The sequence below is a fragment of the Ambystoma mexicanum genome, chromosome 1p (genome assembly GCF_040938575.1).
Source record: "Ambystoma mexicanum isolate Mex_15411 chromosome 1p, UKY_AmexF1_1, whole genome shotgun sequence".
Lineage (NCBI taxonomy): Eukaryota > Metazoa > Chordata > Amphibia > Caudata > Ambystomatidae > Ambystoma > Ambystoma mexicanum.
In genome coordinates this window covers 1,503,627,840-1,503,655,109 of record NC_090921.1, presented here as the reverse complement: position 1 = coordinate 1,503,655,109, position 27,270 = coordinate 1,503,627,840, and the positions used below count along the sequence as shown (strand labels likewise).

At 45.3% G+C, this 27,270-nt stretch overlaps 1 protein-coding gene across 3 annotated transcripts in view; it reads left to right on the top strand.

The window, feature by feature from the left end:
- LOC138456738 (intelectin-2-like) overlaps window positions 1-27,270 on the top strand; it is a 665,295-nt gene that overhangs the window by 493,950 nt on the left and 144,075 nt on the right. For all 3 annotated transcript variants that reach the window (XM_069607198.1, XM_069607197.1, XM_069607196.1), the window contains 3 exons: window positions 8,175-8,422; window positions 24,542-24,700; window positions 24,840-24,960. In XM_069607198.1, coding sequence (XP_069463299.1) covers window positions 8,175-8,422; window positions 24,542-24,700; window positions 24,840-24,960 — 528 coding nt within the window. The remainder of the gene's footprint in view (window positions 1-8,174; window positions 8,423-24,541; window positions 24,701-24,839; window positions 24,961-27,270) is intronic.

Here is a 27,270-nt window from a genome sequence, read left to right as displayed (position 1 = left end):
TGTACCACACGCGCGCGATGACTGCAGCCCCAGAATAAGAAATACCTGGTGGAGGGGTGGAGCGACTCGGTGGGGAGGAGACGCTCGCACCGAGGCGTTGGAGGGATCGCTGCTGAGGAGAGTGGCCCTGGGAGTGCCCATGACGGTGGAGAGGATGACCCCTGGAGGGGTGCGTAGGTGATGGCGCGTCAGAGGCCAGGAGATCCGGAGGAGAGGGAGCGGAACGTCTGTGGGCCGGTACGACTTCCGTGGCTGAGAGCGCGGCTGTTGGAGATCCTGGAAGACAGAGAGCAACGGGTGTCAGCGCGTAATACGGCGGACACCTCAGACGCAGGCACAACATATGTGCGTCTGCAACGAATCATCACCCATAGTGCAGATCGAGAAGCGAGCTCGCACAAGTGTTGGTAATCCTTACCGGGGGAAAACATTTAAATTAAAAAAAAAAAAAAAACGAAAAATATAAACATAAACCCATTTGGGCCCAACAGGTGAAACAGCCATCTTTCACATAAAATTCCTGGGTCACATGGCTATATACACCTCCATAAAAAGACAAACAGTGGCTGCCCAGAAGCCTGAGTTATAACAATGCGTGTGCCTAATGCCAAGGATCCTTAAGATCTCAGGCCTGAACGTTGCAACTGTGGTCTGAGGGGCCACCTCAAACGCTTTCTAAACAAAATTGTGTCATGGCACAGTGCACCTGGCGTGTGCTACTTCAAGGAGGAGGCGAAAGGTGTAAGACTGTACACGATGACATGGTGTAAAGGCGTAAAGCACCGGGCAAGTGCGACATCACGGGGGAGGTAATCTCTGATTACCTAATTGCCAGACAGGGGCGGCCAGGTAGCAGGCCTTGAGGCATAAGGAGGCAGCTACCGGAGGACGCAACCCCCACAATCAAAAGACGGAGGCAAACAGAAACGTTGTGGAGAAGTGAGTCAGATACCTCGGCGAAGTACGTGAGGAACACTGGACTGGCCAAAATGGGCGCTGAACAACAACATGGCACAGGTTGCCCCGCAAAATGTCATTAGGCCAGCAGAGCTAACATCTGGCAATTCCTACACTGCCAAAACAGCACCCTATTACAGGAGGAGGGACTGGATACATTCTAACAGCCAGTGCGGATCACTGCCTGGGAAGTGGTGGCGCACACAGAACACATAGGTGCGGTGCCTCATGGGGAATGAGCCAAGGCTTGAGCACCGGACTGGTGTAGTGCTGGGGACCCACTGAATAATTAAGAGTACGCAGGGCTGAAAGGCCAGTGGGTAAGAGCTGCAGATCCCACATGTGGTGGACCGCTATACTAAGAAATAGGCGCACACAGCAGGCAGCGCCACAGGGAGCCCCGCACCTGCCAAGTTAGGGCCGTGGGCCGACACAAGAACCAACATACTACCGATGAGACGCAATCTCGTGCAGTAGACGGGCAGGGCCAAGGACGTCCAGTGCAATGACTCTCAAGGGGGGCAAAGTTAAAGGCAAACAGCCAACAATGGACATCTTTACTAAAATGCAGCAGTCCCCGACCACACCTGCACAAGCCATGGCCACTACACCGGGAGAGACAACCTCGCTGAGGGGCGACCACCTGATCCTTGCAGCCATTACGGAACTAAAATCCTCGTGGGGGACTGCGATGGCAGATCTGAAAGCGGCACTGGAAACTAAGATCGACGCAGTATGGATGGAGGTCAACCTACTGAGACAAGATGTGAGAGCATTGGCGGAACGAACGAGTGGCATAGAGAGCGGCGTGAAAACCAACGCGGATGTCAGCACCACCAACGCCAAGGAGATCCACATATTGAAACAACAAGTGTCCAACCTGGAAAACCGAGCAGAGGAGGCCGAAGGGCAAACAAGACGCAATAACATACGCTGGTGGGCCTACCAGAAGGAGATGAAGGCTTGGATCCTACAGACTATGTGGAGAACATGATCATCCAGGAAATAGGGGCTAGCAAGCTCTGCCAGGGGTCCACCATTGAACGAGCGCACAGAGCCCTGATGAGAAGGCCTCAACCTGTGGCTCCTCCCCGCGCAATTATAGCAAAGATATTGAACTACAGAGACAGGGAAAAGATCCTGGAATTTTTTCGGAAAGGTGGAACAATAACGCGGGCGTCGGCGACTGTCACTGCATACTCAGATTATACCATGCTGGTACAGAGACAGAGTTACAGCTATGTTGCAGGGAAAAGAAGATTGCGAACATCCGGATTCAAATATATGCTTTTGTACCCTGCGAAACTCAAGGTTTTACACAAAGACAAAGCACGCTTCTTCAAAACCCCGGAGGAGGCGGCATGCTGGCTGGAAGCCCAGGGTTGCCCAGAGTCTGGAGACGGCCAAGAGCGAGATGGACAGGATAAGTGACCCGGCGCCATGCTTGATATTGCTGGTGGCGGGTGAAACTGCAGCAGTGATATCTGAAGGGGGTGCAATGGGCGCGTTAGAAAGTGCGAACGCTAATTAACTGACACACTCAATAGGTGGACTTGTTGGACTGGAATATAGAAGTGTACAAGATAGATATGAGCTACAAGTGCGCTGCGATATATGGCCCAACATAGGAGACACTGGATGTAGACAACCTATCCCCAGTAGGTAGAGTAGTTGAAGCGCCAGTAGGGCGATATCTCCCTGCTGTGCCCCGAGTACTGGCAATATCAAAGAAAAGGGATAGATGCGGGGGTGCCTGAGATGCAGGGATGGAGATGGGCATCAGTTGTGATGGGGGAGGGAATGTAGGGAGTTGGAGATTAAGTTGGGGCAGGGAAGGGAGGGGGAGGGAGGGAAGGAAGTTGGGAAAGTTGCAGTGTTAATGGTTAAGGGTAGCTTAAGTTGAGGAACAAGCTTACACACACCAGCATTGGCGCTCCAGGCAGGGGTTGGGAATATACAGAGGGAGGACGGGAAGCGGCTGGAACATGGGGGACCTTAAGGTAATTTCTTTGAATGTCAGGAGGCGCAATAGCTACCTAAAAAGGAACAAGGTCATGATGTATCGAAGAAGGCAGAAAAGAGATATAGCCCTAATACAGGAGACTCACCTCACAAAAGAAAAATTAGAAGTGATCCAGAAGAAGGGGACCATCATCGGGGCAACATATTCGGCTTATGCCAGGGGGGTGATCACTTAGGTAGCACTGCATGTCCCATTTCAATTACCTCAGTCCACAGTTGAAGCGGATGGGAGGATGGTGGCAATACGGGGGCTGGTGGAAAATAAAGAAATATGCATTATTAACACATATGCCCCGAATCAGGACACAGGCCCTCATTACGAGTCAGGCGGTGGACCATGGTGCTATTAGCACCATGGTCCATGCCGGACTCCGGCATGGTGGATGGCGGAATTACCGCCCCATTCCACGGTGAGTGGGGCGGTAATTCCCCATTCACCATTTGCCCTTCCCCATTCCCATTTTTTCCCCATAAGGCATAATGGGTGGGAAAGGCGCTAAGTACGGTGCCACAAATTGCGGCACCGTACTTAGCACCAAGGTCACTTTGCGGCATGGGTTTTAACGCCTGCAAAAAGCAGGCGTTAAAACCCGGGACCTCTTAATCAGGCGTTAAGGGTTAACGGCGCCGATGGCGCCGTTAAACCCTTAACGCCTGACTTGTAATGAGGCCCACAGTCACATACTTCAAGACCCTATACAACAAATTGAGCTTGTATCTGGGAGGGTGGCGGGTGCGGTGATCTGGGGTGGTGATTTTAATTGCACATTAAACCCGAAGGTAGACAGGTCGGATAATAAACAAGACAGGCCCGCCCCTGCTGCCAGGGCCCTGCAGACTCTGTTGACAGATTTCCGGCTAGAGGATACTGTCTTGTGCACCACCCACAAGACAGACAATATTCGCATTACTCTGCCCACAGAATTTGTACACAAGACTAGACTACATGTTTGCCACGCAGGAGGTGATAGCAGAAGTAGTACATACAGAATACAAGGCAAGGGTCCTATCGGACCACTCGCCATTGGTTCTAATATGGCAATACCGACCCCCAAGGGCCAGGATTCCAATGTGGCCACTTAGAGCCGAAGCACTGAAAGATACAATGTTTAGGGAGGATCTGAGAGAAGAAATTGTAAGGTACTTTGAGATCAATACTGGGAGTGTTGAGTCGGCTGGTACACTATGGGAAGCTTTCAAGGTTGTGATGAGAGGGACAGCAATAGCCAAATCCAAAGGGCTGCAGGGAGGTATATTAAGGGAATTGCGGAAGGCTGAAACAAAGCTAGAGATAGCCTTGGGCAGGAGGGGTAGCACGAAGGAGTGTGCCGAAGCTATAAGCCAATTGCAACAGGAATGTGCAGAACACTGGGAGAGACTATGTAATCTGAACTATAAAAAGTACGCAGAGAGGCAGCATGCGGGTGGAGACAAACCGGGAAGGATGTTGGCATGGTTGTATAAAAGTAAGACCCCCAGACCCACGGTCAGATCAATAACGGGGGAGGATGGGCAATTAGTGGACACCCAAGAGGGCATAAATTGAGAGTTCCTTGAATACTATCGAAAACTGTATGGGGACGAAGAAGGGAGCGACAGCAGGGAGATAATGGACACACTGGAGGAAATAGGCTTGCCACGAATGAGCACAGCGGAGCGAGAGGACCTAGATGCCCCAATCACTCTAGAAGAGCTAGAAGAGGTGGTAGTGCAACTACCCACCAGTAAGACCCCAGGGGCTGATGGACTCCCCAGTGAATTTTACAAAATGTATAGAAACGAGGTGCTTCCCCCGCTGCTAGCAATGCTAAATGAGGCATTTGAGACAGGGTGGCTGCCAGAATCTCTGAGAGAAGCAATTATTATCCCACTCCCTAAACCCAATAAGCTAGGCAAGGATTGCGAATCATTCAGACCGCTATTGATGCTGAATCAAGATAGCAAAATGCTTACAGCGGTGTTGGCAAACAGAATGAAATGGATCATTAATAAACTACTACACCCTGACCAAACAGGATATGTCCCACGCAGGAACATATTCAACAACCTTAGACGATTTCACTGGGTTATAGAGCACACAAAAGAAGACTCGGTGAGATTGCAATTGTATCACTGGATGCAATAAAAGCCTTTGACTCTGTCAGATGGCCCTGGCTGATTGCAGCCCTGACTAATTATGGGATAGGACCGGGGTACCTCAAATGGGTTAAACTACTGTATAGTGCACTGCTAGCCAGATCAAAACGGGAGCTATCATCTCAGAAAGATGGCAATTGAGTAGGGGTACAAGGCAAGGATGCCCATGGTCTCTGATGCTGTACATCTTAGCACTGCATCCCCTGGCAATATACCTGAGGCAGCAGTATGAGGTAATAGAGATCAGAATAAAAGGCGAGCCGCATTTAGTTTCTCTATATGCAGACGACATGCTGCTGTACTTACGATATCCTGAAGAAAATCTCCAATATATCCTGGAAGTTATGGAGCGATTTGCGTCGCTATCTGGAATAGCGCTGAACCCCAGAAAATCATGCATATTCCCATTGGGGAGGTATGTAGGAGTCCCACGCAATCAATTACCAGTCTTACAAATACCATGGGAGTGAAACACATTGAGATACCTGGGGATAGACATTTATCACACGGTAGAGGCAGCACACCAGCATAACTCTTAGAAAGTGGTACAGAACATTGAAAATAGTATGAGGTTCTGGTCTAAGCTCCCCTTGGCAATGATGGGAAGAGGGGCGCTGCTGAAGATCGTTGTATTGCCGAGACTATTACATTTTTTCGGGAACATACCATACTTGATACCGAGGCGATTCTTTATTAAGCTACAGAGCATATTCAGGGAATTTCTATGGCACGGGACTAGGAAGAGAATCGCCGTTTGGAAGTTGCAGCATACGCATGATAAAGGGGGTATAAAACTGCCGAACTAGGAGATCTATTACCTAGCAAGTCAACTACAATATGTGGCCAAGTGGTTATCAGAAGACCTGACCTCAGAATCAAGATTGTTGAGACTGGAGTGTGCCCCGTTCTTCCTAAAAGAAGTGATATGGCTGCCCAAATTAGAGTTGAAAGAGCGCTCAAAGATGCTGGTACTGGGATGGAAGTTATGGCGAAGAGCTTGTCAGGTCATGGAGAACCCAACCCCGTGTTCTCCACATGTGCCGCTGGTCGCATTAGCGGGAGGGGATGGGCAACTAATGAAGACAATTAGGAGGCACTGGGAACCGGTGGGAATTATAACAATGGGAGACATATGGCAAGAAGGGGAGATAAAGGTATTCGGATCGCGGGTGGAGGAAACAGGGTTGCATGTGGGGCAATATATCACATAGTACAGAATGGTATGGCGGATTAGAGACATGGTCAGAAATAGCATTAGAAGAGCAACCTGACGCTACCATAGAAACGATATACAATATAGCAGAAGGAGGGCATGAGATATCCAGACTATATGAACTATCGATGTCCAAAGTGGGGAAGGAAGTGGCACAATTAAGACATGACTGGGAAGAAGAGGTCGGTGTACCCATGAGTGACAGGATGTTGGAGCGGGCCCAAGGGTTCCACAAGAAAGTGTCTAGGAACACGAGGCTGCAGCAAATACAGCTATATATAACCCACAGGGCATATATGACTCCCCAGAGAATAGCTAGATTCAAGAACGCAGAATGGCAAACATGCCCCAAATGCAGGGAAGAACACGCTGGGATGACACATATGTTTTGGGCATGCCCAGAAATTGGGAAATTCTGAGAAGAAGTAGCCCACCGGCTAGATGAGAAAGGGATCAAGATAAATGTTGAATCAGCGTGGGCATGTTTGGTAGGAGGATTCCCTAGGCCAAGCCAACTAAAACATGTGAGTAAATTAAAGGACTTGGCATACATACTTGCCAAGCGTAGAATTGCCATGGGATGGAAGGCACGCAACAGAGCTAGGATAGAAGTCTGGTGGAGAGACCTTGAGAAATGGACTGAAGCTGAAACAGCAGTGTGGCATGAAACGGGGAGTAGAGGAGGGGAGGAAGAAGCTGCTCTTATGTTTAATGTTTGATTTACCAATACAGCTCAATGCTGCATGTAGTGTATTTACAGCCTAGATAAAGATCCAGAGGTTTTTTTACCCTTTTGACTCATATGGGTTCATTAGATATTATTGTGTTCAACATGCCATTGCAGTGGGACGTGTTTTTACATGTAATCTCATTGTCCTCTGAGTGCAGTTGGGTGCTGGATCTCAACACTGCGCTGTCAATCGCAGCAGGCGTCCCTTTGCATTTTTGTTTTGAGTATTGTTAGAGTGCAGGTGATTCTGTTTCTAGTGCCCAATGGTCAACCTACCACTAAGGACACTAATGGCTATACCCGTAGCTCAAGGATACTCCATCCCAAACGAGGATAACCTTGCACAGATAATCCTTTACTTCTCATTTATTCCCTTCATCTAACTAATATCTCTTGAAATCATGCAAGCTTGTCACTAATGCACCAGAAGAAATATCTGAACACCCAACCCACTCCTCCTCCCATAACCTCTCCACCCTCATTAACTATTCTCTTCTAAATATTTCAACTGTTGACACTACACCTGCATCCCTTTAGATGACCCATAAGGTCTAGCACACCCAATGCTGATTTCTATCCTCTCCTTATCAACACCACACTCCATTCCATTGCCTCCACAGACCTCTTCTTAATTGATGGGTCTACCCGTATTGCCAGCATGCCCCAAGGCATGTGCGCCTTCTCGTACGCAGCACAGATAATATCAGCACACAGGTAAAGGGTGCTGATCAATCTGCACTCATCAACATCACAGTATCTTTGTGCTCGTCTAACCCAATATCAGACTAACACTAATCCCCCATCCCCTTCTTTCCACAGCCATTCACAGTGGGGCCAACATTATTGACAGAGATGAGATATACAAAACTACTTTAAATTTCCTTACTATGAATATATACATGTATTTTAATTGTTTTCCCTTCACACAGTTCTATTGATATTTTCACTTTTTATCAAGAGGGCTAAGGGGTATATCCATAAATGATTCTATTCTGCGACCTGACTGAAGATATACTTTAAATTTACAAATAGAGATATGTTTTCTTTCCATAGAATTGATGATACTCCTTTTACACATTGTTAAGGTTTGTTTTCTCACCATTTATCGTTTACTAGATGGAATCTACTCACTCATCACTGATGGGGGAGAGGTATACCAGACCTTCTGTGACATGACAACCGATGGAGGTGGCTGGACCTTGGTGGCTAGTGTCCATGAAAACAACTTGTATGGAAAATGCACTCAAGGTGATCGCTGGTCCAGCCAGCAGGGGAACAATCCAAACTTCTTAGAAGGAGATGGAAACTGGGCCAATTATGCCACATTTGGGTCAGCAGCAGGAGCAACCAGTGATGACTACAAGGTAAGGGTAGTAGAGCTTGCAAATATCTGTAAATCTCAGTTTTACAAATTCAATTAGTATGAATCAGTATGTTAGGAGCTATTCAGGGCTGAACCTCTGCCATAATTTGCACGGAACGTTACTACCTACAAGACCATCTCACCACATTACTCAAAATTCAGAATTACAGTTGAAGCTAGATGTGTGACATGGGGTTGTGCCATGTATTGCAAAAAATACAGTTACTTTGTTAAGATATGTATACAGTTTTACTGACACTGATTGGGCTCTCCTTATTAGAGTGTGGGAAGATAGCTAAAATGTGCAGAGAATAATTTGGAAAAGGAGCAGAAAGAGGAAACATTTTCATTGCAAGTAATAGAGGCTATTCTTTTGCTTGAAGGCTGAGATGGCAGGGGATACGTCAGGGTCGAAAGTAAAACAGTTTACCAATTTATGTTTGTTTTTTTTAGTTATGTAGGCGTTTCATATGCATGAACATTCCACTTTGTCTCTAGCATGAGAGCCTGGTTCAAAGGCAGAAGCTTGAGGGTGACAGAGATAGTGAGGCTATCTATGGCACCTCCTCTAAGCTTTGATTTTGGAGTTCTCCAACTTGCAAAAATGGAGCCAGTCCATTTGCTGGGTGGGTGATGGTAATCTTGGTGTTGGTTCATACGTCTCAAGGTCTTCAAAACTTTCTTGAAGGCTGTTCAATTTATTCTAGAGTTGGAGGAGGAGGAACCTTTTTCTACTGTGTTTCCTACTGTTGAAATTGATCTGAGTAATGAGATTTAAACTGTTCGTCCTTAGAGAGTGGGCCTGAGAGAATGTGGGTAGAAAGCCGCTTGATGTACCGCTTGATGTATTCCAGACTTGAAGGCACCATAGCTTTGTGGATGATACAGTAAAGTTTGAGCTTGATTTCTTGCTATAAAGCTAACTGAGAAAGTGTGTCCAGGGGTGGGGTCATGTATCCACTTATGCATGTTCACAAACAATCCTGTCACCTGATTTTGGATTCCTTGAAGTTGCAGAATCACTTTGCTGGGTGCTAATGCCTGTACTATATAAAGGTGTTAAAGAACAACTACGTTTGGTTTAATGTTCTTTTTGGAGCAGGGCAAAAACTATGTTCTACTTATTGAGCTAGGGATATGTTCCCTGTTGACATATGTAATCAGTGGTGCAAAGTATAAGTGCAGTTCAAACCATAACCTCAGATATCTTAATTGGAGAAACATTTATTTTTTTCGAGTTCCTCTATTTATGGGAATAATCTAATACTCTCCTTAGTGTCAGCAGTTAAAACAGTCTTGGAGCCATTTAGGTTTAATCAGTTCTCTTTCCTCTATAAATATGTGTTTGAGGCAGTGGCTGATTCTAGTGCATTGTTCTGGAAAGTTCAACTGAACATTGACTTCTGTATTGTCCGTGTACATTAGAATTCACGTAAGGGAAATGGGGAAAGGGAGGAATTTTGTAGGACAAGGATCTATATTAGCTTGGATGACAAGGTAGTGTTGTTGATTACGATTTGTAGGGCATTGTTCCAGGTGGTCAAGAAAGATGTTGTGGGCCTCCATTTTGTATGCAGTGGATAGGTACTAGAAGCAGAACACAATGCTATCCTGAGTCGAGTGAAGACAACAGATCTTCTATCTGTCCACAAGGTATTACCAAATTGATCGCAAAAGTTTGAACTAATGGTAGATTTGAGGAATTCGGTCACTACCATTAGTCCGCATTTGTGCGTTCAATTTGAATCCGAAAATACTGAACATGAAGAGCGTGGGTTTCAGGGGTATCCCACGCCCTGCATGTTCAGTATCATCGGCCTTGGGGGTTGCAGGGGTGCCCCCCGCTTCCTCAACATTGGGAGCAGTAGACACCAAAAAATTAAATAAAAAGGGCCCCTGCACCGTCAGATCCGACCCTCGTTAGAGGGATGGAACTGACGCCGCAGGGGTATAGGAGGAGTGGCGGTCAGCAAAAAGGTAAGTATGGGGGCCGTGGGGAGTTTTGGTGGACTGCTAAATTTGGGTTGTTTGGCCCAAGTACAAACTGAATTGTGGCGAAATTGACTACGGTCAATTCCACTGTGATTCTTTATACTTCGGGCCACCAACCCAGATCCGTCCACAAGTGTGATTGAATTCCTGATTGTCAGTCATGGGGGATCTTATTTAAAAAGGTTAAACCTACATAAAGCAAGTAGCATTCAGAGTGTACCCCTATAACAAGAAAGACGATGGGACAACATAAAGATTAATCTTGCATCTACAGTCAATGACACAGGGGAGCATCCTTCCCCTGAAAACCTCATTGCTCTACACAATTTGAAATAAAAATGTCACTGGCGAGAAATGGATCAAATTAATTCTGGCAGTATGATGCTCCATCAGACATCTAGAAATATGTCAAAGGCCCTTTTAGGTACCTTTTATGTAAAGATCTAGTGAGCAATGAGTCAAAGCATGGTTATGAGCCTAAGTCACCCAGGAGAAAAAATAAATAGGAACCGCTGAGAAAAAAATGAAATATTTGTATCTGGCTAGTGGTCCTGCACACTCTGGAATGTTCTGTTGTATCAGTGTTGGTGGTAAGACAGCAGAACAGTGGCTGGCTAAGACTACTTTAACATGTGTTACTATTGCTTGTGTTGTAGTCTGGTGCTCTAGGATAAATGATAGTTTTCTACAAGGCTACATTACGTATAGCAATGAGATGCTAACTGGGTTGGCAGAGACTGACAAACAGCAGTCCCCTGCCCAGCATTAGAATTCACCAAAGTTGATGAGAAATGTATGGTAGTATGTTTTTTTAGTTCACTGCTAGTCTTTATTAAAAGAGAGAAAAAAATCTATCTTCATATTACCATTTATTGTAAGTGACATACACGTATATAAATATTTTTCTTCTACTGTTTAACATCTGCTATGCTATCCTATGCATATTTGTAAAGTGCTTGTGGCTGAGGCATGCAAGCACTGACCTATGGGTTAGCATCTACAAGTTGATAGAAGGGAAGGTACCTAAACAGAAAGGTTTTCAATCTTTTTCTGAAGATCAGAAGATACTCTGAACATCGAAGATCGAATGGTATGGTGTTTCAAGGGTACTGGCTAGTATTTGGAAGGACGTCCCCATTGCTCTAGACTGCCTGAAGCACCGCTCGGACAAGTGAAAGGCATGAGAAGACAGAAGAACACTTGAGGGGGATTGCCATTGACATTTTCTGAATAGATATTTGGGACCAGTTTTCTGTAGGGCCCCAATGTGCAAAGGATATGGCATGGGGAACAGAGAAGATCTTATACAAGAACTCAAATGATGAATATTCTGGTAAGGGGATAGGTGAAGGGATAGACAGACAGTTAGAGCGATGTAGAAAACCAACTCTGCCACCCCTTCCATTGGCATGAGGTACATGGACAAAGGAGGAAAGGGAAGAGGTGAGAGAAGCAGCTATTTTAGAGTTATGGGGAAGAATCCAAGTTTCAGTTATACGTAATAAGCGTAGAAAAAGGTCCAGTACTGCGGTGGTCTTTTTGCAGAGTGATCTAGCATTCCATAGGCCTAGATTAATCGTAGTAGAGGTATCAACATTTGTGGGTAAACAAGGTTAGGATTTGAACGTGTGGCATTAGAGCAATAGTTTGAATGAGAGGGGCGGGGGCGAACTGGTAGGGATTTTGACAGTCATTGAAAAGATAAACAGTACCTTGGTGATTGTCCAGACTGTGGATAATGGGAACCGGGAAGGTACAAGAAGGTGCCACCCGGCGAGCAGGGTCATGGCTAGAGGGACATTGGCTGCAGACATGCCGCGGACAGCTGCAGACAGCAACCTCTCACTTAGCCCAAGTCACTGCGGCTTCGCCTGAAGGTGGTGTGTGGGCCGAGATATAGGGGCTCCAGGCAGTCCTGGGAGGAGCTGGAAACACTCCCAGAGCTGCAGCCAGATCACAGTACACTTGTCCCACTTTGCCGCGGCTTCGTCTGAAGGTGGGTTTTTAAAGTTGCTGCGAGCAGGATGAAAGCGAGGCAGGTGGGCGTGGCGTTGTGCTGTCAGTGGTTGCCTGGCAATGGGGAGCGTTCTCCTACTGGCGATGCAGGCAAGGTGCTCCCAGATGGTGTGAGTGACGAGATGTAGGGGCCCAAGGCAGTCCCGGAAGGAGCTGGAAACACTCCCAGAGCTGCAGCCAGATCCCAGTACACTTGTCCCACTTCGCCGTGGCTTCGCCTGAAGGCAGATTTCTCAAGCCGTGGTGAAGTGGGACAAGTGTACTGTGATCTGGCTGCAGCTCTGGGAGTGTTTCCAGTATTTTTAGAAGGATAGGAAAATTGGAGATTGGCTGATCATTTACAGTATCTAGAGGATCTAGTGATTTTGTATTTTCTTTAATAATGGTGTAATCTAGGTGCCTCTTTCCTTTGGGATGCGTCCTTCCGACAGGGACCTGTTTATGCAATATGTGATGAACGGTATGACACAAGGGCAACAGTGTTTGAATATGATCAGGGGCAAGACTTTTTTCAAAAGTGATCCATGGGCTCCAGAGAATTTCCTAGTGAGATTCAGGTAGGTGTGCATGTTCCCACAGAGGTTTCTTATAGCCCAAACCTCAAAGAAGCTTGGAATAGGTTCAGGAAAGTTCAGGCTTACTCATTGGAAAAACATTAAAAAACGAAACTTAAGAGTTCAAGAGACTAGAAAAGGTTTGAAGAAAGGTAGGATCCGGGTGAGGGTAGCAAAAGGAAATTGAATCCTGTGAATTTGTGAATATTATCAAAGTAGTACAGCACTTTAAACTCTGCAGATATCTCAGTAGATTGGAGATCTATGAGTAACCTGCAGGTCCCACGTTTGAATCTGTATAGGAGAAACTTAGCCTTTTATCCTTCTGAAGTGGATCAAATTATTAAAGGTTGAAGTGGGGAATTATACGTTTGCATGTCAAGCACATGTCATCATTCAGAGGTTGACACATTGTGAATTGTTGAGGTTTATATTAGAATACATGGAATTCTTAACCAACACAGACATCTGAAAAACCTATACGTTTGGGAGGGGTCTGCAATGCATTAAGGGTACCTGAAATGTTATCCTGATTATGTTTTCTTCCATGAGGACTATTGAGGTTATTTATTTAACAATACGGTGAGTCCATGGCTGCAGGTCAATGACCTCAAAAATGCCAGGTGGGCTGAGGAAGAGTCAGTCGCATGTCCAGCATTCATTTAGTCAGGCAGAATTGCAATGGGTCAAAGTGCCAGATATCTGTCACTGTAAGGTGGAGATGGGGACTGGATTGGGAGTTGGGAGGGCCCAGTCCCTATCCCTTCCTCCTGTGCCTGTTTCCTTTACAAAGGTACCATGCCTGCACAGCATCATTCTGGACAGTGTCTTCCTCTTTCTCTCATAGGTTCTCCAATGACAGCATCCTTGACAACTGGGCAGCCAACAGACAACCAGAGAGAAAGAAAGCTAAATGAGCAAGGGGCATGGAAAACCAAGCAGCAACCTGAACGTTGTAAGCCACTACATGACCCACCTTAGCTTGAATATCAGCACAACTCAGAGTGGGGAGCGCTTCAGCCAGATCCACCAGCTCAGGGAGACCCTCAAAAGAACTATGCAAGTGTGAGCCCAGGCCCAGCAGACCAGCTCTCTCAGTAACATTGTACTTACCCGTATGAGGGCCGTGGAGCAGCACCCTCATTGAGCTGGCATTCTCCACCAGCGGGAAGCCCTCAAATGAACGGAGACATTGACTGTTGTGGACTGCAAATGTCAGAGACTGACGGACCAGCGTACTGTAATGGAATAAGGCTTAAGACCACTTCCCCTGGTCAAATGAAAGGTGATGGTTGTCCTGGGGAACCAGCTGAGCAATAGGACCAATCGAAGGAGCAGGGGGATGATAAAAGTGAAGGTATGAAGCAATGGGTTATTTGTGAAAGGTCGTTGGAGGAGCAAGAGCACCAAGAGACCAGGTGGAGGAAGGGTGGAGCAGAGGAGCATGGAGAATTGTTGAAGCAGTGTGAAAAGTGAGATATTGGAGTGCAGGAGAAAGTGGTACTTGAGTTTGAGTGCTTGTGAAAGTTGGGTGCATGAGATTGAAAGAGGGAGAGTAGGAAGTACATAACAAGATAATAGGGAAGTGAATGGAGGGTGACTGTGGGAGAAGGTGGGGGTGGAGAGGAGAGCGTGGAGAGGAGAGTGGTAGTAGTGTGGAGAGGGTACTAGTGTTTAGAGGAGGGTGTTCAGTAGTGTACAGAAGAGAGTAGTAGTGTGTAGAGGTGGGTAGTAATCGTATGGAGAGGGTAGTAGTAGTAGGTGGAAAGGGGGTAGTAGTGTGCAGGAGAGAGAGGAAGCAACAGGGAGTACCTTTGGAGGGTGGAAGTAAATAGTAGAGCGAAGAATATTGATGGGACAGAGGAAGGAGTATCAGGATGAGCAAAGCCAGACAGTGAGTGGAGTAGGAGGGAGAATAGTAGGAGAGGCAACAGAAAGCAACAGATATATCTAGTAAGATGCACATTAGGGCATTTAAGGGGGGGCCTGAGTGTCTAGACACAAACTCATAACTTACTTCAAATTGGTGAATTTAGAGCAGTGACCACCTAGATTGTTCACTGGCAGTGCCTTAGATAGATAAGGCATTTGCCTTTAGGCCATCACTCTTAGCAAGACAGTTTGGTAGATAGTAGGGATACCTAATCTCGAGCGACAATCCCTGCATTGAGAGACACATAGGTTAGGGATGGAACGCCTGTATCTAGAAGAGATAGAGAGGAATGGCCATTAGAGAACCTCTTGATTACTAAAACAATACAAATCCTTTCTACAGGAGTTGGTGTGTTCTTGAGGCCATATGCTGCATGTGGTATCATTGTGGGACCATACAGACTCCATCGATGACTCTGGTGGCTTCTTTAACCTTGGCAACCTTTTCTATGTTATTGAACTTGGCCAATGCAATGCTCCACTGGTCTGCGAGAAGATCATAGTAACAGAAATTAGGCAAAGCATGGTTGGAGAGATGATGGAAACTCAATGAGATGACTCGCAGATACAAGGTGCTCCATGGGCTGCATCATGTGAATTTGTTGAAACACAGAGAAGAAATCCACTTCTAGTACAAGCCCACAAAAATTGAGTTCCTGAAGCTGAGACCCAAACTCTGAAGTCCCCATCCCCGTTTTCAACGAAAGGAACAGGCTCCTGTACAGAGTTGATATCAACCCGAGGAGTGATGAGATCACCCATTAACTCCTGATCCCAAAGCAATTGCCGGAAGGCGCTGTTGGAATTGGCTCATACCAACCTGCTGTCTGTGCAAGTGGGACAAAGAAGATACTGAAGACCTTCCTCAGCTGCTTCTATAGGCCTGTGGTGTACACACAAGTGAAACAGTTTTGTGTGACATGACCTATCTTCCAAAAGATCTCGCCTGTCGACGTGCCACAAACTTCTCTCCAGCCAACTCCCATCATGGAGCTCACATTCTATTGGATAGGTATGGACATCATGGGGCCACGGGCACCTTCAAGACAAGTACATTTACGTGATCGACCACTATGCCGCAAGGCATCTGGAAGCATTTCCATTAAGAAGAAACATGGCCAAGGTGATCCTAAAGGTGGTTATACCATTCTGCCGGAGAGTTCACCTCTGAACGGAAATCCTCATGGACCAACGAAGCAGCTTCATGTCATGGTTGATGTGTAGAGGGGGGTGGGATGAAAGACCTTATGAAAATCAAGGCCTTGAGAACATTGGAATTTGACCCGCAGTCTGATGGGCTGGTGGAAAGCTTTAATCAGACCCTTAAGCGCATCCTAAGAACATTGTTTGCAGAAGATTGGAAGAATTTTGATAACCTAATTCTCCTGGGCCCTATTTGCACTGAATTAACTCACAATCCTCTATGGGGTATACCCCCTTCAAACTTGTATAAGGCAGAAATGCTAGACATGTGTTTGGCATCCTAAGGGAAGAATGGAAAGGGCCAAAGAGCTGGCAGATCAGCAAACATCTGATTATTCAAAATATGAAGGAATATATGGAGAAAGTGAAGAAGCTAGGAACATCTACAAGTGGCCCAGGCTAGCCAAGAGAGGACTTACAATAAAAATGACAGACTGCACATTAAATTGAGAGACAAAGTTATGGGCCAGCTGCCCATGCACAAAAACCTATTGGCCAGGTGGCATGGCTCATATATCATCACCAAGGCTGAGCCTAACCTACAAAACCAAGCAGGCCAATAGATGGAAGTCGATGCAGTTGTACTATGTTAATGAACTGAAGGTTTGGTAGGAGAACGCAAACCGTGAACTTGTATTATATGGGAGTATCACCAGGGAGGCTTGGCTACCAACTCAAGTTATTGGGATAACCATACCACTCAGTCTCCCCACACCATGTCACACAGAACTCGTTAAGCCACTAGGGAGATATCCAGATTTTTTCTTTTTACTTCCTGCCAGGATTTCACTGGGGCCTACCTGGACAATACAGTTATACACAGCCAATGCTGGGAAGATCACATAAAACATGTGACTCACATCTGTGGTCAAATAAGGAGGAAGGCTTCACTGTGAATCCCGTAAAATGTCCTTTAGCTAAGTCATTGGTCAGGTTCAAATGCTTCTAAGTGAAATATGGGTGGGTGGTGCACCAAACCATCAAAAAACCAACAGCCGGTCACTAAAAAGGACATAATCGCTTTTCTAGGTCTGCTGGGGTATTACCAGAGTTTTATCCCCAAATTATCTGAGTTGATGGTCTCCTTGACAGAAAAGCTGACTACAGCTTTCGCCAGCTCTGTACAGTGGGACCAAAGAGCTCAACTGACCTTTGAGAACATTAAGACCACCCTCTGTAAAAGTCCAGTCTTAATCATGCTACACCTCCCTGAGGAATTCCTATCACAAACTGATGCTTCTTCAATAGGGCTTGAAACAATCTTCTCCCTAATCTATGAGAGGGAAGAGAAGCCAATTCTGTTCACCAGCTGCAAATTATTCCCACCTGAAAAGAACTGTCCAGTTGTAGAACTAGAGCGCATGGCCATTACGTGGGTCATCCAAATCCTGAGGCACTATCTAGCAAGAAGAAAATATAGACTGAAAACAGATCATGCTCCCTTGATGCGGATGGCACAGAACAAAGACACTAACCTTCACATTTTGAGATGGTGCCTGGCTTGTCAACCATATTCCTTTGTGATCAATAACAGAGCCGGCTCTAAGCAGCCACTGTTGACTTCTTGTCCCGATACCACAGGCAGTCAGAAACATAAAGGAGGAAGGGGCCAGAGGTGTGTGAACCAGCCAGTGACATGGCCCTGTCAGGAGGGGATAGTCGATGGAAGGGCCCCATTCCCTATCTCTTCCCCTTGTGCCTGTATACTTTACAAAAATAGCCCATTACTTTACAACACTATTTTGGCCAATGCCTTGCCAATGCCTCAGGTGAGGTTAAGGCAGGAGTAAGAGGACCAAGAGACGAATAGTGGAAGGACAGAGCAGAGGAATATGGAAGAGAATTTCAGAAGGAGTATACAAGATGAGAAATTGTTTGCTGGGAGAGAGTGGTTCTTGGGTTTGAGTGTGCATGAAAGGTAGTTGCATAAGAGTGGTAGAGGGAGAGTGGGAAGTGAATGACAATGTGATTAGGGGAATGTGAGGAGGGTGAGTGAGAGAAGGTGCATTTAGAGAGGAGATAGTAGTATTAGTAGTGCAGGTAGGAGATTAGAAGTAGTGTTGAGAGAAGGTTAGCAATTATGTAGAGGGGAGTAGTACTAGAAGTGTCAAGAGGAAACAAATAGTGTGGAGCGGAGGGTAGTGGTGTGGAGAGGAAGGTGCTAGTGTGGAGAGAGGTGTAGTAGTAGAAGTGTGGTTTGGAGGGTAGTGATAGTATGGAGAGGGGAGTAGTAGTATGGAGAGGGGAGTAATAGTGTGGGTAAGAGAGGAAGTAAGATCAGCAAATTGAGGTAGACAATAGAGAGAGGAAGGAGACAGTGGGTCGAGTTCTAAGAGGAACAAACCCATAACCTATCTCACATTGGGTAATTTAGAGCAAGAACCACCAGGATCGTTACCTGAGGGAATCTTAGATAGGTATGATGTTTCCCTTTAGGCCATCACAATTAGCTGGACAGTTTGGTAGATAGGGTTTACTGATCTCTAGCGACAATCCTGGAGTTGAGGGACACCTGGGTTAGGGAGGTATCATCAGTCTCTAGATGGTTTAGAGACAGACATAACTTAGAGAGCCCCTTTGTAACTAAAGCAATAAAAACCAATGACAGTTGGTGTGGTCTTGAGGTATTCTGTGCCAAATGTTAAGAGTTTTGTACCTGAGAAAAAACCCATTACATTTATCTACAGTAAGAGGCCTATGGGTGCGTATGGGTACACAGAAAGCCATACGTAGTCTGACACTGATGTATGCAAAGGGGGCTGGCCAGCACATCATTTGTATTGCAGCACGTGCCACTTTAAATGTGTAGGCCACCTTTGTTAATAATATGCCCTACACATTTTTCTCAAAATAATGCAAATTAAATGCATCCTCAATTTATTTTTATTTTTTAAATAAATGATTTAATTTTATTTCACAAAACGTTTTCATTATCTCATCCTTCCTTCAGAACACATACTTCAAAAATAGCACATATGAAATTCAAAAATGAAATAAAAAGAAGGAAGAAAAGGAAGGGATAAAAAGAGAGAACGGAAATACAATCATAACGTTAAAATCTGGTCAATAGCCCAAAAGGCCAGATGTTCCACCATAATGATAGCTAGTAAGGTATTCTTTACAAATCGGCCAGTCTTTCCGATTAGCTTTATCCAAAATTGAACTACTCTAAATATCAATTTCTTATTTGTGCCCAACATCAATGTTGAACATCTGTCTTCACGTGTGAGTACAATTGTCTCTGGGGTAACATAGCGGCAAATCGTCATTTTTCATCAGTCAAAGCAATGCAGTCCATAATGATATAGAAAAGTGATTGTATCTGTTCAATTTTTTGGCAAAACCGGCAAATAATGGAATTAGCACCAAGTTGTTTTCTTGTCACTAGAACCTCTCTTGTATGCAGTATATTAAGCCACATTCTGAGAAAGAGGTCTCTAGTGTATTGGCAGGGGAAGAGAGCAAGGTATGAAGGGAGTTGATTCAATGCTCTGTTCTCAATCACTCCTTGTATTGCAAGTTGGTACAAGGCTTTCTTCTCTATCTAGCTATTGTCTCTATCCAATCAGCTGGATTTTTCTCTTAATTTCCAGTGGGCAGTGCATCAGGGTTTCCATCGCCCAGTCTAGGGCACCCATCATCTGGCCGCATGCTTCTTTCCACATTTTAAGAATTGTATTGTGTGATGTATTAGATCTAGATCTTAGAATGTCAATCAGTGGACTGATGTCATCTAACAAAGTTTTTCTATGAAGGTCCAGAGGTTTCCATGTCACAATTGATTTAATTGATTGCAGGGCCAATTCAAAACGGATTTGCTGCACAGGAAATTACTTTGGCAGGGCTAGAATATTTCTCCAGAAAATCGCCTCCAATCAATCCCACATCTTCCAGTGTAGATTTAGCATGCTTTCACTTCCGTAAGGGAGTATTGCTACTACTTTCTGTCGGTAAAATGTAATGAGAGGCTTTAATGAGAACATACCATATTTCTTATGTAACATTTGGCCTTGTCGAGCCTGAGCTTCTGTTTTTGTTCTCAGGAGGTTAGCCCATTCCTTTTCACATATACTTGGGTTCAGCCAAATTCCCAAGTATTTAATGCCTTCAACATAATCTAGTTTATTTGCACTTAAGAACACTGTTAAGTCTCTCCGTTTTTTCCGGTTGGTGAGCCAATGACATGGCATGTGAGTTTGATATGTTAATAATAAGGTTGTTTTCCTCTACATATCTCTCTAAAGCAGTAAGTCACTTTTGTAGCCCCACTTGTGTTCTGTCCAATAGAACAAGATTGTCCGCGTACATAAGATACAGTACCAGCGTCCCATTTAGACTGGGCGGATTTGCAGCTGGCATGTTCTGTGACAATGCAAGGTCTGAGTATAAAGGTTGAATAGGGTGGCTGCAAACGGGCATCCCTTCTGCAACCCATTCCAAGTTGGAATTTCCTTAGATAGTGTACAGTTTGTTGATAATCTTACTCTTATGAACGTATTGGAGTATAGGGCTTTGATTGGTTCTAGGATATCTGCCGGGCATTTCCACAGGTTTAATTTTTGCCAAAGTTTTTGTTGATTAACACTATCAAAGTCCAACTTGAAGTCTATGAATACTGCATTGATACATGTTTTAATAGCTTCCAACTTGAGTACATTCAGACTCAGAAGATTGATGTTGGTCCCCACTCCTTGGATGAAGCCAGCCTGTCTAGGGTCTCTTCTTTTGTTCATCTTCACCCACTCCGTCAGTTGTTGTAGTAAATAGGAGGCAAACACCTTACCAAGGGGGTCCAAAAGGGCTATTGGTCGGTAATTGCTTGCAATTGATCTATTACCCTTTTTATATATTGGGATCAAAGTTGCCATTCGCCACATTGCTGGAATTTGTTTGAGGTCAGTGATCAATACAAATATATGATGGCAAAGGTCCGCCCAGGCCTCCGGGTTTGATCTTATGATTTGATTAGTAAGCCCGTCCGGACCTGGAGCTCTCGATGGATTGAGGCGCTTGATATGTGACAATAGGTCTTCGTGATCCCAATTTAAATCCCATTTGTTGGTAATTGAAGCTTCTATCTCAGTTGAGTCTTCTTTTTTCTTCACAAACAGTTGGGTGAAGTAGGTGATCCAGGTTGCTTCTGCGACATTTGATGTTATCAGATCTGTGTGGTATCTTGGCCCTTTAAGATTTTCCATAGCTCTCTAGTATTTTGACCTGCCAGTGCCCTTAGCAATTGTTCTGCATCATTTTGTGCTCAGATAATCCTAGTGCTATGAAGCCAATTTTTGTATGATTGTTTACAAAGTTTTTTTTGCATCTGGCTTTGTTCCACCGGTAGATGTTGGATCTTCCTAAGGTCGATTTGTAGCTGCTTTTTCCTATTAGCAGTTTCTTTGCTGTAGGCATGGTTGTGAATCGGTTGCTGCGTCGTGGCAGTTTGCTTCGTATTCCTGAATTGCAAGAGGAGCCATTCGTAATCATTGTTTTACTCTATCATCTCTGTGTTCACAAAGGTTTGTTTTAGTTGTTTCATTTTAGTGTCTGAGATCCGTAGCCTCATACTGCTGTGGCTAACTCCATCATTTGGAGAGAGTGATCAGGAGATCTCTTTTGATGAGATTTCCATAGCATTGTTAGTTTATGATGATCACTGCTCCACCGGGACAATTTCCAACATGTCAATCTCGGTACTCAGTGTGTGGGAAATGAATATATAGTCCAAGTACGCCTCTGAATGACCTTTTTTCCAAGTAGGCATTGCTGGAGAATCGCCTCTCATCTGGCCGTTCATTAGTACAAGGTCCTGTCGCGCTGTCTCTTTCATCCACACCTGCGCTTTTGCTGGGAGTTTTGGAAAGGGGATCAGCGTTCCATTTTTAGTAAAGAGATGTATATTCAAGTCTCCACACAGTATAATCTCAGCATAGATGTACTGCGCATGTATATCATCAATGGTTGATAACACACAATCAATGAAACTGTCACAGGATTCCAGTATAGGTTGACGAGACCTGTAATTTTGCCACTTGGGTTTTTGATGTTTGATGGATCATTGTTGCAGGGTGGAAAGCTGTGTTCCAATATCAATAATTGAATAAAGGGGTTTAGATTATATGCTTTAATAACCCCAAAATTTGTCCCATGCTTTCTAAGGGTGAGAAGGCCTGCAGAAGGACGTCCTTTAGCTCTGACAATGGCTGGGTTCATAAACGTTGTGTAACCTTCACAAATAGGTTGCTTGCTAATCCACGTTTCTTGAAAACATAGGATGTCAAAGATTTTCAGGTCTTGATTCTCTCCTTCAAATAGATGCCCAGACCCCAGTGTATTCCACAAGCACATTTTCCTGGGGGAGTCTTCCACTATCGGTGTTTGTTATGGTTAATTTGCCCTCTGTGTGGATATGATGCATCATATCTCAGATGGGTTTGATTTGGTGAATTGCTCTTTAACTTTTCTACATCGCTTAGTCTTGAGAAAGCTAGAGCTCCGATCTTTATTTTCAATTTATAGGGGTCTACATTCTCATTCTCCGTTGATCTTGAGAGTCTCCGTCTATCAGAATTGTCGCTGGACCTAGTATGATAGCAACCTCGTCTGTCTCCTCCCCCTCCCCTTACTGTTTTTTTCCTCCCCACCCCCCCTCCAGCACTATCTGAAATGTCATCAGGCCTAGTATGATAGTCGCTTGTTTTGTTCCTCCCCTACCTTTCTGCACCCCTCTCCCTCACCTCTTGTTTTTCTCCGGCTCTACCAGAAATGTCGTCAGGCCTATTACGGTAGTCGTCTGTCTGTTTGCATTTCTTTCCCACTCTCCCCCTCCCTTCCTTATCTATGTCTTAGCTCTTGCACTATCTGAAATGTCATCAGGCTGAATACGATAGTTAATTTCACATCCTTACTCTTCATGGCACGTAAGAATGTCATTGTATTTTCCCTTCTTCCCTCCCTTGCCTTGAAGCGCTTTGAAACACATTGTGTATAGGCTCTATATAAATAAACTATCATATCATATCATATCTTGAGATTTGGTCTTTTTTTGTTCTTGTCGATCCTAGTTCGAGGTCTTTGCTCCCATTGCGGCATTTTATGGTGTTCCACCCTTGTTTCAATGTGTACACTCTTCGAGTAGCAGATAATTCAAAACTCATCTGTTGAAAGGTATTTTGGTTATCCAGAATGGTTTTGTAAATTCTGGTGGCATTCAGATGTACTGCCACCCAGTTCATTCTTGTTTCATGTATGAATTCCACTACTTTGATGTCGGGGGACTTTATATACTGTAGTTCAGGAACTGCCTCTAGTAATGTTAGTACATTTGTTCTGTTCAATATTATTCGGTCGGTCCTCTCTTTCAGACTTTCTATGACAATTATTTTAGTGTCTTCATCACATCCGTGGATCTACGAAGAAAGGCGCAATTGATGGTGGTCAGGTAACCTTCGCCTTTTGCATTGGATTAGAACTGGATAACTGTGGCCGAAGACCCAGTTGTCTTTTTTGCGCCACTGTCTGGAATTGGGAATGTCGCAATGCTGCCAATAGATTGCAATATGGTGCTTTGTTTTTCAAGTCTACGGCAGCATCTACGGATCTTTCCAGCTCTGTATCAGATATTTCTTCTCAAGATATTTCAGAGATGACAATGAAAGTATTGTGGCCAGTTTGGTTACCATCCGAAGGAGGTATAGAGGATTTTCCGTCCGTAAGAACGGAGTGTTCTCTATGTGTTTTTTTCCCTTGATAGATCCCCTGCTGAATACACTGGAAGGTTTAAAAGAATATCGCATTGCTCCACCTCTTCTTTTGACCACCCTTCAGTCTCTTTGATCTGATTTGTCACTTGGTATGGAACAGATACTCGAGGTGCTCTATATGTTTTTATTTGCATTACTTTTTTTGAATTTGGGACTGGTTGTTTCTTTTAAAAATAATCTATATATTTTTGTTCAGCTGTAAACAACGTTGATTTTAGATTTCTAAATTGGAGAAACATTGAGACATTCGTTTTTTAGACACTTTTCTTTGAGCTTCTCTAGCTGGAACGGTTCTGAACTTCTGACGTATTCTGTTATCTTACACTTTGTTTTGAACATGTGCTGGCTAGAAAAGGCCAGACTTCTTCAGATCAATTTATTTTTACAGCAATATTTCATCAGCATGAACTGTCATAAACCGAACCCAAATATATAAAAAATGTGCCTGAAGCCAAATCACACGAATGCTGTGAACATTTGGGGTTCAATTGAACATATTGACCAAGGCATAATCAGGGGGAGCAACAGACCAATAGAGTAATATGCCCCTTATAAATGAAATGCCTCCATATCTCTATAATGTATTGTTTCTTGCATCACGTTATTATTAAATTCAATACTATGTTGTGAAACTAAACACCATGTTAATTGAATGTTTTACAGAATCCTGGGTATTATGACATACATGCAAAAGATCTGTCTCTTTGGCATGTTCCTAACAAGACTCCCATGCTCACCTGGAGAAATTCATCCCTTTTGCGGTACCACACGAAGACTGGCTTCCTGCCATTTCTAGGAGGGAATCTGTTTAGACTTTACAAGGTAATATATAATTGTTTAATTAGCCATATATCAGAGAAATATTGTTGGTAAATAATTCGTAACTTGATTGTAACATGTGAAAAACCAATTGTAACGTAATTGTACCCGTGGAAACGGGGTTCGCCTATCTCCATTTTAGAAGTATCCTGTGAAATATAATGCAGGGATCTGTCCAGCAAGTAACGGTCCTGCAGTACCAGTAGTCTACGACTTTGGAAGTGCCGAAAAAACAGCAAATTACTATTCTCCATTTTCAAAAGGTAAGTGCTAGCATAACAAATGCAAAACCATTGTCCTTGAAAACCACTTTCATAAGTAGGCACCATATGCAGTTATTATTCTACTGTAGTTTTATCCAAAATATTATGCATGTATTTCCAGTAGCCATCTTATTATATGTATCCAGATTTTGTGAGAAATTGTTAGTACTGCAAAAGGTGGTTGCCATGACTGCCTCGTGGTTGTTCTTCTACAAATTCCACTCTAGAGTCCTGGCATTAATATCTTTTAAACTTTTATTTTTATGATGTGCTGCCACCCACTCACCCTGTGTGGACGTGCATATCAATAAACATACTTTTACTACAACTCATTTGTGCTTGGTTATTTCAAACACCAAATTCTAATTGTCAATGCTGTTATATCCGCCCTACGTCCCGCAGCGCGGTGACGTAGGGCCGCTTAATAAAAGCCCCGCCCCCGGCAGTAGGAGGCAGTTCCGGGCAAACCCAGCACAGCGTGTGGGTGTCTTTGTGTCCGCGCTCCTGCCGATGCCGTGCCCCAGGCCGCGCGGCCTCCTGGACCGGTGCCAGCCCCACGTGCGGGGTCCTCCGGAGCACCGGTACTTAACAATGGCGACGAGGAAGTGAGCGAGCAACCACGCGCTCCAGATCAACTCACATGCGGACGCCCCACGGACGTCCCGTACGAATTTTTGGACACCCGGTGGGGGCCACCGAGACCACGTGACCCCCACCCCAAAAAAAAAAAATTTCTCTCTCATACCCCATCCTAAAGGGGTCGAGAATTTTTTTTTTCTCTTCTCTTGCCATTTCTCCTGCATGGCGCACATGCTACAAGGCGCCCATCGGTCGGCGCACAAGTGCCAGTGGGCACATTCACCGCAAAAGAACACTCCTCAATGCAATGTGCGGACGAACCCATGAGGCAGGACAACATCAGGCCAGCACGACAGCATAAACAACAAACCGAGGGTACGTGACACCATGGCGGCTGGGTCATCAACTCCTGGACCCTCCATGCCGTCCAGGATTGCGGCAAACCTGTCGATGGCGTTGCCACCACCCCGCACGCAGGGCAGTTTGTCGACGTTGGTTCAACCTTTCGACCCATTCACCGACCCATCATCCAGTGGACCCAGATGGCAGTTATGGCTACAAAAGTTCGAGATGGCCATGGAATGCAAGGACATCACGTCATCCAGAAAGATGAAAGCTCATCTACTCCTCAGTGTGGGCGACGAGGTGCTACGCATCTTCAACTCCCTGAATGTTGATGATGGCCAAGACGCATACCTGAGTGCAAAGGACGCCTTAACGGCACATTTCCTCCCGCAACTAAATCCAGACTATGAGACTTTCATTTTTTGCATGACCATCCAGGCCACTGATGAGACTCTAGACGCCTACCACACGAGGCTGAGGAAACTGGCCATGTCGTGTGAGTTCACAAACACTGAGAGGGAGATCAGACGACAAATCATAAATGGCATACATTCGGAGAAGCTGAGGCGTCTCGTACTCAGTGAGAAAGGCATCCCTCTACAACGCATCCTGGAACTGGGTCGACAGAGGGAGCTTGCCCACTCCAGGGCCGCCAACATGGAAGCAACACTACAGAAACTGCAGCCGTCCCTCTCCACAGCGATGGTCGCCCAGATCTCCGACAGACCATTTATGAGAGGTGAAAGTGGCGGCAGCCACACCCAGAACAGGTGGCAACCTCGAGTACCAGGACCCACGGAATGTGGGTGGTGTGGTGGTCAAAGACACGGAAGGTGAAACTGCCCGGCGCAAGGCACCACGTGCGGAGCGTGTGGCAGGAAGGATCACTACGCGAAAGCATGCAGATCAGCGAACACGTCACTGCAGCCCCCACAAGGCGCTCAGGAAAAGGGGTCACCGAAAAAAAAGAAGCAAGTCAGCGCAAGGAGGGTTGCAGTAGTCAACTCCTCAACGGAAGAGGAAGGGGATGATCTCTCAGCCCTACGGCAAACGGCAGGCACGGAGAGCGAAGGAAAGGGCCGAAAGGTATACCTGGTATCTGCACTGAACCAGGGGCCAGTACCGCCGAAAAGAACCGCCAGGCGACGAAAATGCACGGTCTCCATCCAAGGCCAGTACGTACAGATGACCATTGATACGGGAGCCTCGGTAAACGTCATGCCAACCAGTGTTTTCCAAACTCTTACACCACCACCTGAGCTCAAATCTACAGACACTCGACTATTTGCATATGGCAGCCGGAGACCCCTGCCAGTCATCGGGAGGTTCCGCACCACTCTTGAACATGGCGAACAGAAGGTGTGGTCAAAGATATATGTCGTGAAG